The 12467-nt window shown below is 38.6% G+C and overlaps 1 protein-coding gene across 1 annotated transcript in view; it reads left to right on the top strand.

Annotated features, from left to right (window-relative positions):
* The window catches only part of ITGA8 (integrin subunit alpha 8), a 109877-nt gene extending 99415 nt beyond the window's left edge, over positions 1-10462 (top strand). The window contains exons 28-30 of the mRNA XM_057432504.1: positions 613-714; positions 8255-8377; positions 9625-10462. Coding sequence (XP_057288487.1) covers positions 613-714; positions 8255-8377; positions 9625-9711 — 312 coding nt within the window. The 3' untranslated portion in view covers positions 9712-10462. The remainder of the gene's footprint in view (positions 1-612; positions 715-8254; positions 8378-9624) is intronic.
* The last annotated feature ends 2005 nt before the right edge of the window (positions 10463-12467 follow it).

The following is a 12467-nucleotide window of genomic DNA, read 5'->3' as shown; positions in this document are numbered from 1 at the left end:
TAACTTAAACAGTGACTTCTATACATTCCTATTGCAGTTGCATAATGTAGTAAAAAAGCAAAGGCAGTTCTTCTGGGGGTTTTGAGCTCTACTGCAGTAAGAAATCAATCACACTCTAAGTGAAGTGCAATGATGTTTGTTCCTATTGTTCTTTGATGGGAAGGTGCAGCATTCCTTTGATGCCTTCAGGAGCTCTACCAGCCTGTTCTCAACACTGGCCAGAAATATTCTGAAGATACCTGCATTTGTTTTGGGTTTGGTGAGCAGAGGCAAGATTTTAAAATATAGACACCTCATAAACCTCCCCCCTGCTTCAAACTCACCAGTCTCCTATTTCAGACAGAACTATGAGAAACAACTGTATGTGTCTTTCTGCATATCTAACGCTTCCACATATGAACATGAAATCTTTGTAGTTCAGCTTTATGCTGTATGATGTATTTTCTCATGGACACACATCGATCCCAGGATGACTGCACCCTTTACCAAAAAAAAAGCCATCTTTTCCTTAGAAAATCAGTGCTCTGTATTTTTTCTCTTCTTGTTTCTCATAGTGCTTTTAAGTATAAACATGGTTTTTAATAATTTCCTTTCTTTTTTATTGAATTTCAGAGAAAGAATGATCTCTATACTCTGTCTTCCAATGTGTCCTTCAAAGTTAAGAGCATGCCGTATAAAGTACAACCAACAAAGCTCCCTGAGGGAAGCATAGCCGTGAGTAACTGAAAATGGTGTCTTTGTGTGAAGCACATCTATTTGGTCATTCTGATCACAGCTGTGAGAGTTTTTATAGATGAAAATACTGAGATCAGTCTTTCCTGTGTTTCTAGTGTAAATTCCTGAAATAATACATCAAGGAAATACATTTATTGCTTTCTGTGGAAGTTGATGATATACGATACTAATTCCATTTTAAAATAGTCTCTTGCTGCACTAATGTGCAAAGTGCTTTATTGCAGTCAGGGTGGATTTTCCACCCAGAAGAAAACAACGAAACTGATAAAGCAAGTATCTAGTTACCTTGTTCAGGGTAAAAAAAAATCTGGAGGAAATTTTTGTGCAGAATCCAAAACCTTGATTCTGTCAGGTTTAGAGATTCTGCTCTTCTCCCAGTCAGCAGTAATGGATTATTTCTGGCAACTTCTCTCTCATTTATATTAAACTTCTTTGATACCCTGATTTTCAGAAGGGAGTCCATGCCTCTCTAGGGTTTCCACCTCACAGGACATCAGGTGCAAGATATGAAATTACCTGGTAACCCCTACAGATGTAATAGGCAGGTAGGTAAGTAGATTAGATAGAGATAGATAGATAGATAGATAGATAGATAGATAGATAGATAGATAGATAGATAGATAGATAGATAGATAGATAGATACTAAAGTATCTATTTGCAGAGCAAGATTTGTATGGCCATGAATTGTTACATAAAAAATTAATCTTGGAGATGTAACTTTAATTTAGTTGTTTGCTGGTGCCAAAGCATTGACTCTGGAAAGCAATTTAAAGGAACTTGCTTCTTATGGTGTTTTATACCATGGTTAAAATTCACTCTGTTTTGTCCTTACTGACAAAAATAAGTAAAATATGAGTGCATAATTTGATTTTAATGTAAGAGTAACCTGAAATTTGAAGACTTACTGTTCTCATCTTTCCAAAGATTTATCATATACAGTCCTTCTTTTAAAAGGTAAGCTCAGTACAAACTTCTCCAAGTTAAATTGTGGTGCAAATGCATTTTATCAGTCTGTTGAGATGTTGTAGTAGAGAGCAGAATGTTTTCTTATGTGGAAAAGCAACATAATAATACACACTACTGCTTACTTTGAATATATTTTAGAGAATACAAGCTATAAGGTTTTGGTTTGAACAAGCCCAGATCGAATGGTTGATTGATACTTACTCTGGGAAGACGTAAGGTGAAATCTTGGTCCTATAGGCTCAGTGACTCCAACCACTAATTATGATTTCGCCAGAGAGATTTGATGCTTAAAGCAGTATTCATCCAGAAAGGTTCAAAGGCTCCAAGCTGACAGATATACTCAGGCTCTTTTTATTTTCTTGCAGCATGTGTTCCATACCAGAAACACATGCTGTGCAGAACTCTGTGGATAGTGGTGCCTTCATGTGGACTGAAGCGCTTTACCCCAGGTGATAGCCTGCTGTTCTCAAAAAAGTGTCAGATGATCTACCAAGTGATCAGATAAGCATTTTATTCTCTTACTCCAGCCAGTATAATGCTTGTTATTTGCTGCAGATGATTTATAGCAAAATGCCTGTAATGGCAACTGTAAAATGTTGAAAAATGATAGCGCTTTTATGTTGTTTCATATCTGGACATGGCAGTGGATGCTTGCCAGCTCTACAACTTGATGTGTTATATGCACAAGCTCTTTTGATGTTCCACTTGCAAGAAGAAATATTTGCTTGAATTTGGACAATGCTTAATATTTTTGCTCCTTCTGAAAAAGATCACTGGTTGTATTTTAAAAGTTTCCAAAGATTTATTTGGAAGTTTATGGGTTTCTTTCAGACAATGCAAGGGTGGAAGTGGAATAAAGATTTTAATATCTTAAAATTAATTGTCAAAAGTACCTATCTAATAGTCATCGAGAACTTTACAGTTTATATAGTGTAGATAACATATTCTAAAACAATAGAGCATATGTCCTTCATTTAACTCATAGAGTACTGGGTTCCGATTATGCAGGCTGATATGTATATATAATTTTATTGGCATGAATAATCCCCTACACACTAGTAACGGACATATTCATGTAGTTATATTTGCAGCACTGAGGTCTTTATTTCCATCATCATAGAATATAGGTCTATATATTGACAGAGGGTCATAGAATTATGGAATACTTAGGGTTGGAAAGGACCTTAAGATCATCTAGTTCCAGCACCCCTGCCATGATACGTAGGTGGGTGAAAGGCTATGTAAATATAAGAAAATCGGAATCTTGTATAGTACGACCATAGAGTTAAAGTGGCATCAAACAGAAAATTAGCTTGGAACTTATTGGATCTTAAACCAGAATCTACTAACATCAATGAAAGTATTTCTATTAATTTTGATAGGCTTGGGGTTGCAGCTATATATTGTACAACTGGCTGGATTTCCTTGCTAACAGTTCTACCATTCAAGAGAAAATTGACACTTTTTCTTAGAGGTTTTATGATAAAAAATGCTATCCTACTTGATGAGTTTCATGTGCAAGGTGAAAGTACTTTTTATAATACAAAATACAGAGTTAGAATAAGCGATAGTTTGTTCCATTTTAATTTAAGATTCTTGAGCCAGTTTTGGTGCTTAATAAAATATGATTGCTTTTCTTAAATATTTGATAGGATCTTCAGACAGGATGCCTCTAGTCTAAGATTTTGACCAGTGTCCCACAGTGAGTAAAACTGGTTTTAGACTAAGGCTTATAACTCCCTTTTTACCTATTACACAGTGATAGTACTTTCATTTTAAATGTGCTTAGATTCCTTATGAAATACAGTTGCACAAACATTTGTAAAATGTAAATAAAAATGTCAATATTACTTGTAACTCCAAGCTCAAGGGAGCTTTTACATTTTATGTTGAGCATTTTCTCAGCGCATACAAGAACATCATGCTGGTAAGGCTGGATGGGAACATGTAGGAGTACTAAAGAGTTCCTGTTTCTCAGTCTGTGTAAGCAAAAAAAGATAAGAGAAAGGTCATCATGGGAAATAAAAGAGGTAGCATTAGAATAGTAATTAGTTTAGCTACTGTTGCCTAAAATAGCAGATTACATTATGGAGAAGTTATTTTTATTTTTTAAAATGTGTCTTTTAAAGAACAAGAGGGGAAAAACAACTTTGTGAGAGTCCCATTAGCAGGCACTGAACTGTGACTATAGATTGGGGGTGTTGGTTGATGAGAAACTTAACATGGGCTGGCAGTGTGCGCTCACAGCCCAGAAAGCCAGCCGTATCCTGGGCTGCCTTGGGCAACGTGGTCTAGTGTGAGGTGTCCCTGCCCATGGCAGGGGGGGTGGAACTAGATGATCTTAAGGTTCTTTCCAACCCAAACCATTCTGTGATTCTATGTTTGCTCTAGTAAAACCTAATTCCCATCTGTCCACAAGGGACTGCTGATGAACTGGCAATTTACCACATATGCTGCACTGTGTTAAGCTGCCTTCCAGTGGAGTTGAAAACAATTTTGAAGTAACACCAAAACCAGGAGCACAGTCAAAACTGTACAAAAATTAGTGGCAAAAAACCTAATGTTTATTTTATCTGCTTGCAATGTGCTTCACATTTTAAAAAAGGAAAATAAAAGCCCTGTAAAGAAATAATTCCGTGAGCAACAAATTACTTTCATGGAACTACAAAAACGATCCCAAAGTTAAGAATCTCAGATGGTATCTGTGCTAAGACTAGCTTGGAATTTATTTCCAATAGCAGACAAAGGCTCTGACCATAACTGTCTGGTTAGCTTCACCCTCATCTCAGAGCTTGAGCCAGATGGCATTCCTTGTCAGTCTTTTGCATACAAAAGGTGTGAGACGATCAGCAGTGTGAAAGGCCAAAAGTCAGATGGCTCCTCTCAAGTCTCTGTACTTTTCACCAGCCTGACAGAGAAGCAACCACTGTTTTCAGTGTCCACTATAAGAAGGTCTTCTAGTCACGAGTGGAGAGGAAAGCCAACACACATTGAAAGTACGGTGCCAACATGCAACATGTGTGTAAAAATTATACGTCTTCACATTGGCCACCTTAGATGAAAACAGATAATTCCCCCCCAAAAAAATGTTCCCTGGCTCTGATCCTGCAGCACTAAACCTACCACATGGAGAAGATGATAGAACTCCAAGCTGAATAATACAAACTTGTCCTAAATCAAAATCACATGTAAAACTGTTGCAGACAGCATGGGGTGGAGGAGGGACAGGCTTCTGTGGAAACACTGAAATGAGGCAGGCAAAACTGAAGGGATGCTTTGTTTCTTTCTTTCCCTCCAGCTTCTGCCTCCGTGGGTGTTGAGAACTTGCAGTGTCAAACTGTTCACCATGAATTGCATTAGTAGCCCTGCAAGTCTTTGTATAGAGGAGCCCAGGGATGTTATATTCTACTGGTAATGCACACAGGCAGGAGTGAGACTGACGACTGCATATAATCCCCTGCTCAGGAAGTAAATCTCAAGCACTTAGCACAATCCTTCCCTTGCTTTCAAAAACCTAAGACAAAGAATTAATGGGAAAAGGGTGTGGGTGCAACAAAATGGTTTTAGGATTTTAGCAGGCAAATGTTTCATTAGCCATTGGCCTCACTCCTACAAGGGAAGAGAGATGTGTCAGCTTTGCAGCAGCATTCTGCTTGAAACAGGAGAGATCTGATTTCTGCTGTTTGTTTTACTCATTGCTGATAATCTCAGGATTATAAACATGATGCTCTGCACTTCTGTAAGATTACAGTTTCTTGTTTATATTTCAGCATTTGTCAGGCTCCAGCTCACTACTTAAATTACATTATAAATTGACTCTACTATCTGTAAAGGCAGAATGACAAAAGGAAGAAGGGAGAGAGGATTCTGAACCCATGCAATACAAGCAAATCTGAGCACTGCTACACCACTAATAATTGATTATAGTGTGTCCTCAGGAAGACCCAAATGTCTTTATCTGGACCCATGCTGATAGCTGCTCTATAGGTATCACAAGAACAGCTAGGTTGCCTTATTGTTTTCACAGTCTGAGGAAAGAAAACATAACATGCAAATGCAGCAAACACACAGGAAGTGGTGCATAAAAGAAGACATAGAGTGGCTACAGAGATACTTGTAGTTGCATACACTACTATCAGCTTTATCCAAAGCCTAATGAAATCCACTGTCCCTAATGAAATAGACTGTTTCCACTGATTTCAGCAGGATGTCAAACATGCTTTGAGGTCTGGATGGACGTTACTGGCTTTTCTCTGGAAGGAATCTGCAGACAGTTCAGATGACCTTTTTCTCTGCCTTTGCATTTTAACGCCAGATACAGTACCACTGAGACACAAGGAGAGCCATTCAAAAACATTTTGTCCTTACTAAATGAGCACTGCTTTTGCTGAATCTAATGATGCAGAGAGCCTCTGCAGTTCTGCAGTGGTTAAGTAACCCAGAGAGGAGGCTGGGGAAGGGAATGGTATTGCTGAAGTGGCAAGATACTTGTTAGGACCCAAGAGGAGGATTTCATGGGGTTTCTTACTAATTCTGCTGGCCTTGAAATAATACTTTTCCCCTTAATTGGCTAACATATTTATTCCTTGTATATGCTATCATTTTGAGGTCTTCTAGAGTCAGAACTATTTACAGCTGCACCAGAATGTAGTAGCTGAATATATTTGTTAGATCAATGATGGTATGGCACTGCAAGCACTAAATCTTCTAGGTGCAGATCCATGTCAAAGTGTTGACCTCAAAAGGACTGGGCAGTGTCTCAGATTTTTCTGTGTAACCCTCAATGTAAGCTTTGGTAGAAGACAAATGGTGTCCAACGTAGAAAGTTTGTCCCTGATTTCAGTTATCATCTGCATCCCATAACAGTGAGGGATATTATAAAAAATACGCGCATCAGTAGACCTCACCATCTTACAGTGCTGTGTCAGAGTAGGGGCAGCAGGCTGCACAGATGAAGTAAGTGGAAAGGACTATTCCAAAGTGTCTTCCAGTTAAGCATGACAGTAGCTGAGGGACAGGTCTGCTGGTACTTGCAGAATGAAAAGTCTGGGAAAGTATGCTGATCATGGGAAAGAGGGAGAGGAAAAGGCTAGATGTTGCAGAAAGACTGAAATCTGCCATCTTCAAGGAGAATAGTGAGAGGCACAGAAATGGATTTAATTTTGAACTGGACTACAAAGTCGTGTCCAGTCTTCAAACTTAGGATGCTGTTCCATGAATGAAATTGTGCTGAATTTTGGATGCATCAACCAGTGAGTTAAGAATACAAAAACCCAACAAGCAGAAAAGGAAGTTGCAGTGAGTGCAGATCAGAAATCGAGCAATAGCCAAGAAACTTATTAAGAAGAGTAGATTTCCTAGCTATACCTCAACCACTGAAGAGGAAGATCACTTGAGAGTTTGTGTAATCAGTTTGCTTTTCAAACCAATTTCATCTTGTCATGAAGAAAATAACTTCCATCTGGCACATGCTTATCCTGTTTAAAGGAGACTAAGAGTAAATGAGAGAGGCCCAATGAGAGAGAAAACCCCAGAGAGGAATAATTTCCAAGGCTAACAATAAAGAGCAGATTTTGAGAAAATAAACTAAAACTGAGCAGACATAATTGTGGCTGAGGAGCTAAGGAAAGTTCAAACTCATTCCTTCCCACTTGGGAGCAGCATGGAGATAGCAGATATTCAATGAGATTAACAAGGAACCTTCCAAGAGGAGTCTTAGAGTGTAGAATAAGTTTGGTACAAGGTATTGAAAGGAGAGTAAGGAGGAAGTTACATATGTGGATGGTCCCAGACACAGAAATACATAAGGGTTATTATTACTCTTTGTTGAGATGAAGGTCTAGAGAGAAGTTATCCAAGTCAATTAAAACCTTTGACAACTCTTCTTATACACTCCTGACTCTTTCTAGAGCCTTAGACAATGAGAGAGAGTGTTTCACGTCCATATCCCATTTAGATAATAGTCCATATGCTTGGCTTCTTTTAAGGAGTAGCATCATAGTGTGCATTGGGCTTTATCACAAAGACAATGCACTCTGCTTGAGTTTCATTCTTGGACTTGCTTAGCTGATATGCAAGTCTTAGTTAAAAATGTATACTGGTGTGTCAGCAAAAATTAGAGTAAGAATGATATACTGGTATCTGTTGTGGTGTGAAGTAAGAGTTTGGGCTGAAGTTAGCCATTGTTTCAGAGTAATTCAGCATAAGTCAGTCATACTGGCCCAGGCTGTACCAGCATGCAAGTAGAACTTTGTTCCTTGAAGTATCTGCAGAGAAGGGTATTTTTTGCTACCCTGCATTAAGTGAAAATTATTAATATGTCTGACAGCACAAGACTTACGTGTATGTGCAAATCCCATTTCTAGTCATTATCATGAACAAGTGGAAAACAACTTGCAGTAAATGAAGCCAACATGGAAGAATTCCAAGCAATGTGTATTTCTAATCCTCAAAGACACTGTTGAAGTGAATGCTTACAACCTCTGTAGTCTACTGGCACATTTGCTTTACTTTCTTAATTTTTGTTCATTTGATGTATTCTTTTCATTTCAGATCAGAACATCTGTCGTTTGGTCCACTCCAAATGTCTCATTTGTAATCCCTTTATGGGTTATAATACTAGCAATACTTCTTGGACTACTGGTATTAGCTATGTTGACCTTAGCCTTATGGAAGGTATGTTGCATTATTACTGTTACTGTTGCCTTACAAAAATGGAAATATACTAGAAGACACTGACAGAACATAAAAAGAGAGGCTGGAATTTTGTCATCTTTAATAGTTTGGAGCAAAAGCAACAATACACATGTGTCTTTTCTGTTTTGGCATTTCTGACATGCTAATGTCACTGACCTTTATGCAGGGAACTTGTTTTCAAAGTCCTCCTTTATTACTAAAATCTGGTTATAAATGGGCATGAAGAGTTTGGCTCTGTTTTCCAAGACCTATGAGCCTCTTTTTCAGGATGTTTAGGTTCAAAAAGAAGTGACTGTAGCTTTGTTTTCTCTGAGTACTTCAGGAACTTCCAGTTTTTGTCAGCCTGTAACAACATTCCCAGCTTTGAGAATTAGTTTTTAGATTTCCTTTCATATTAGTATGTCATATCTTCTGATTTTAAAGTTTTCTAGTTCTGTGCTGGTTGTTAGACTCCATTCACAGGTTCTAAGACAAGTTACTGGAAAATGCTATATTACAGGGAGCCAATGCAGTTTCAGTCATCCTCTCAGTTCCCATTAAAAAAACAGTAATTTCTTAAGTTTTAGGCTATAGCTCATCTGCTTTTAGCTGCCTAAAGGTATGGGGTAGATGTCCAGCCCATGCTAAATTTCTAGATTCGCCTAGTCAGTTAATAATAGCAAAACGCTATGTCTAAAACATGGGAGGATAAAAGGAATTACCTTTTGGTGGTACTCTCATCTGACCTCTTGTGAAGTCTACGTAATTTTCAACCTCTCAACCAAAAGGGTTACTTTTAGACACTTAGAGTTAGGTGAGAGGAATCTCATCTTTCGTGATCTTTAGTCTAGCTCGCACCACTGTCCAGAGCACATTTCCTAACACATATTCCACCTCTATTATTATTACAATTTGTCAATCTAAATGTCTTTTCTGAATGAGTGCCTTGCTGAGCTGAAATCAGCAGTTTTCTAATCAGGCAGTACCAGCATTCAGACCTACTTTGCATCTCCTGCAAAGATACCTTTCATATTAGTTGAATTTTTAAACTCAATGCCTTGCACCTAAAGCTCTCATTTTTCATAGGGAACGATTTGAACAGAAATTAAAAAGCTTCACAGTCTATCAACCTGCCATAGATTTTATTTGACCTTTCAGGTTGACTGAGTAAAGAATCAAACTGCATTTCAGTCTTCCTGTGGTTGTCTTACCATGATGCCTTTGTTTCTGTTGATTGTTTCCTGCAGTGTGGCTTCTTTGACAGAGCTAGACCTCCTCAAGATGACATGGCTGACAGGCAACAACTGACAAATAACAAGACTACTGATGCATAGAGGAAGAGAGTGACAGTTCAAGTCAGAATCCTGCCTGAAACTAGAGACATGATGAGGATTAAATGAAGGATTCCTTCCACAAGGCTTCCATTGTACCTGCAAGTGACATGGTGTCATAATCTGATCTATGCAATGTTCTGAGAATGTGCCACGTGATGGTCATCCTTGCCAAAAAAAGGAGCTTTATCACTGCCTTACAAACACTCTCACCACTGAACAGAATGTTTATCCCATATTCCAGTCAGTCTACATTTCGGCAGATGCTTTTGAACACCTGTGTTATACTGAGATGCTTCCGGAACAAGCCCAAATCTCCCAAGGAGAGAACACTTGCATTGCTGTATTGTCTAGAAGATGGGCCAGGACAAAACTTCTGAACGCTACTGTATCATGCAGAATACCTTTGACACCTCCCTAAGTATAAGAACTTTTATGAAATTATGGCTCAGGGAGACAAGCAATATATCAGTACTGTGAAAGTACTTCTGAAAAACAAAGGTAGTCTATAAAGAACTTTATAGATGGGGCACAATTATTTATTTTTCCACCTTTTCAGGATAAGTATCTGATATAATCATCAACTTAGATTTTGAGAGAAGAACGTAAAAAAAAGATAGAAATCATGTACTTACCTTGCATGTAAATAGAAAAGTAAACCTATCGTACACACAGAACACATCTTTCTTGGCTAGAAAGTGTTTTGCAAAGTGGATTTATGCAACGTTTTACAAGAGAAGACATATGACAATCAAGTACATGTATCTCTTTCAATCCAGAGCTGGCAGTATCACATACAGATAAATCCATGCACAGACTAGAGAAGGGGATGAGTTACCTTCTCCTTGTATTGATGATGGCTGACACCTGTACAGCTGACACAGGATTCCATCATTTGTGAAATGCTGCTTTAAATTATCACAGCCATAGTGGTGATATTGAGAAGGCTTGGGGGTTTTGGGCTAGGGTGTTTTTTTTGTCATCCTTCACTTTGTGGAAATTACCTCTTAAAACGGCATGGCTACTGCCACTGTATCTTCTGTTTAATTTGTGTCATACACCCTAACACTGTTCACGTAGAGAAATCTTTGCCTTATTTTGTTATTACTTTACAACTTAAAAGCTGGCAATGTACTTGAAGTGTTGATTTCAGCAAAGTTGAGGAGGGCTGAATCTAATGATTTCCTAAGCAAAGTCTTGCAAGGAAGGTGGAAAGGATTTGTATTTATGGAGAAAAGCAGGATGCCAGCCAGCCAAGCATGGACAAAAAGAAGGAAAAGTATTTTGAGATAAAGAGTATATAAATATACATTTGGCGGGGGGGGGGGTAGGGGAGAAGGAGAGGGGAAGAGTTTGATTGGTTTGGGTTTTTTTGTGGGTCGAGGATTCTGAAGAAGAGAGGCTTCATTCTTTCTCTTTTATCAGCAATGGTCCTTATCTCAGCAGGGGCTCTAAGCTCTCATCTGTGCAAATTTGTGCCTGAAAGTTTGAGTTTTCCAGTGCTGCCTGTGAGTGTGAAATTAGCTATATTGGCTAAACTTCAGGAACACACATCACACTTCCCTTCTCCTGAGCTCCTTTTCTTTCTAATCCATCTCATCTTTTTAATCAGCAAATGTCCTTATCCATTCTGCAACTTCTTGGCTCCTTTTAGGTAACTGCCTTTCTGCTTCCTAAGACTTTGAGACAGGACTAGCCATAAGAGGTTATCACTTCTGTCAGTCTGACAGGAGATTTTAGTTTTACCATTTCTTGCAGGCAGGATGACCTGTGAAATACAAGCAAAAGCTAGAAACCTGAGCAGGTGTGTTCCATCTTCATATCTAAGGCAAAATTGCAGGAAGACCTCTGTGGAGTCTTCAGCTTATTAGATGCAGTGTGCCCATGACATTCAATGAGAGGAGGAGGCACATGCCCCCAAAAAACTGAGGCGCTTCACTCTGTTTTCTGAGAACGGGGAGGCCTGACTGCTTCCCAGTCCCCCAGAAAACCACTGAGCTGACCCCTGGTAGAGTAGAGGAATCAGCTGATAAATATCACCATAAAGCAAGCCTGTCCCATATTTGCACATCTCTGTACCCCATACATTCCAGGCAAAATCAATCTCCCATGGAAAACACAGTGAGCTTCTAGCTTTTGTAAATATTGAACTGTTGTGTGTAGCAGCCTCAGAAATAAGATCAGCTAGCTCATTACAAGTCACATCATCCGCACAACTCTTACTCTGATGAAATAGCACCAAAAGGAGATACCTAACACAGGACTTTTGTATGTGCAATACTTTATATTACTTATATACCTGAAGCATGTTTACACTGGCATTTGTGGTTGTTTCTTAAACTTTTGAATATACTGATTAATGATTACAATAAAGTTAAAGGAAAAGAACAGAAAAAAAGAAACCAAACACAGCTCTGTTTAGTATTTGTTGCAATGTGTTTTCAATCCTGTATTGGTCTGAGGATGGGACTAGGTGACCTAATAAGTTCTTTGCAGTTGTAACATCTATGGTTCACTTTTGAGCAATTACTCTCCATTTTAATGATGGGCAAAACATGTTGAGATACTAAATTTAAACCAAAAAGAACCTCAGTGACTGCTGGGCCTGGCTGGAATCCATTGGCTGCAGCTGTGTAATGTCACTGGAAACCAAATTAGAGGCACATGATCTGACAAACAGTTACTTTGAGCAATACTTTGTTTTATATTTCTACATCCTTGTAGATTAAACTTCCCCCATGGAAATAAATGTCTGGAGC

The sequence above is a fragment of the Pezoporus wallicus genome, unplaced genomic scaffold, assembly GCF_028554395.1.
Source record: "Pezoporus wallicus isolate ANWC-B61680 ecotype Strahan unplaced genomic scaffold, APGP_CSIRO_Pwel_v1 scaffold_2584, whole genome shotgun sequence".
Lineage (NCBI taxonomy): Eukaryota > Metazoa > Chordata > Aves > Psittaciformes > Psittacidae > Pezoporus > Pezoporus wallicus.
This window is presented reverse-complemented; position numbering and strand designations above follow the sequence as displayed.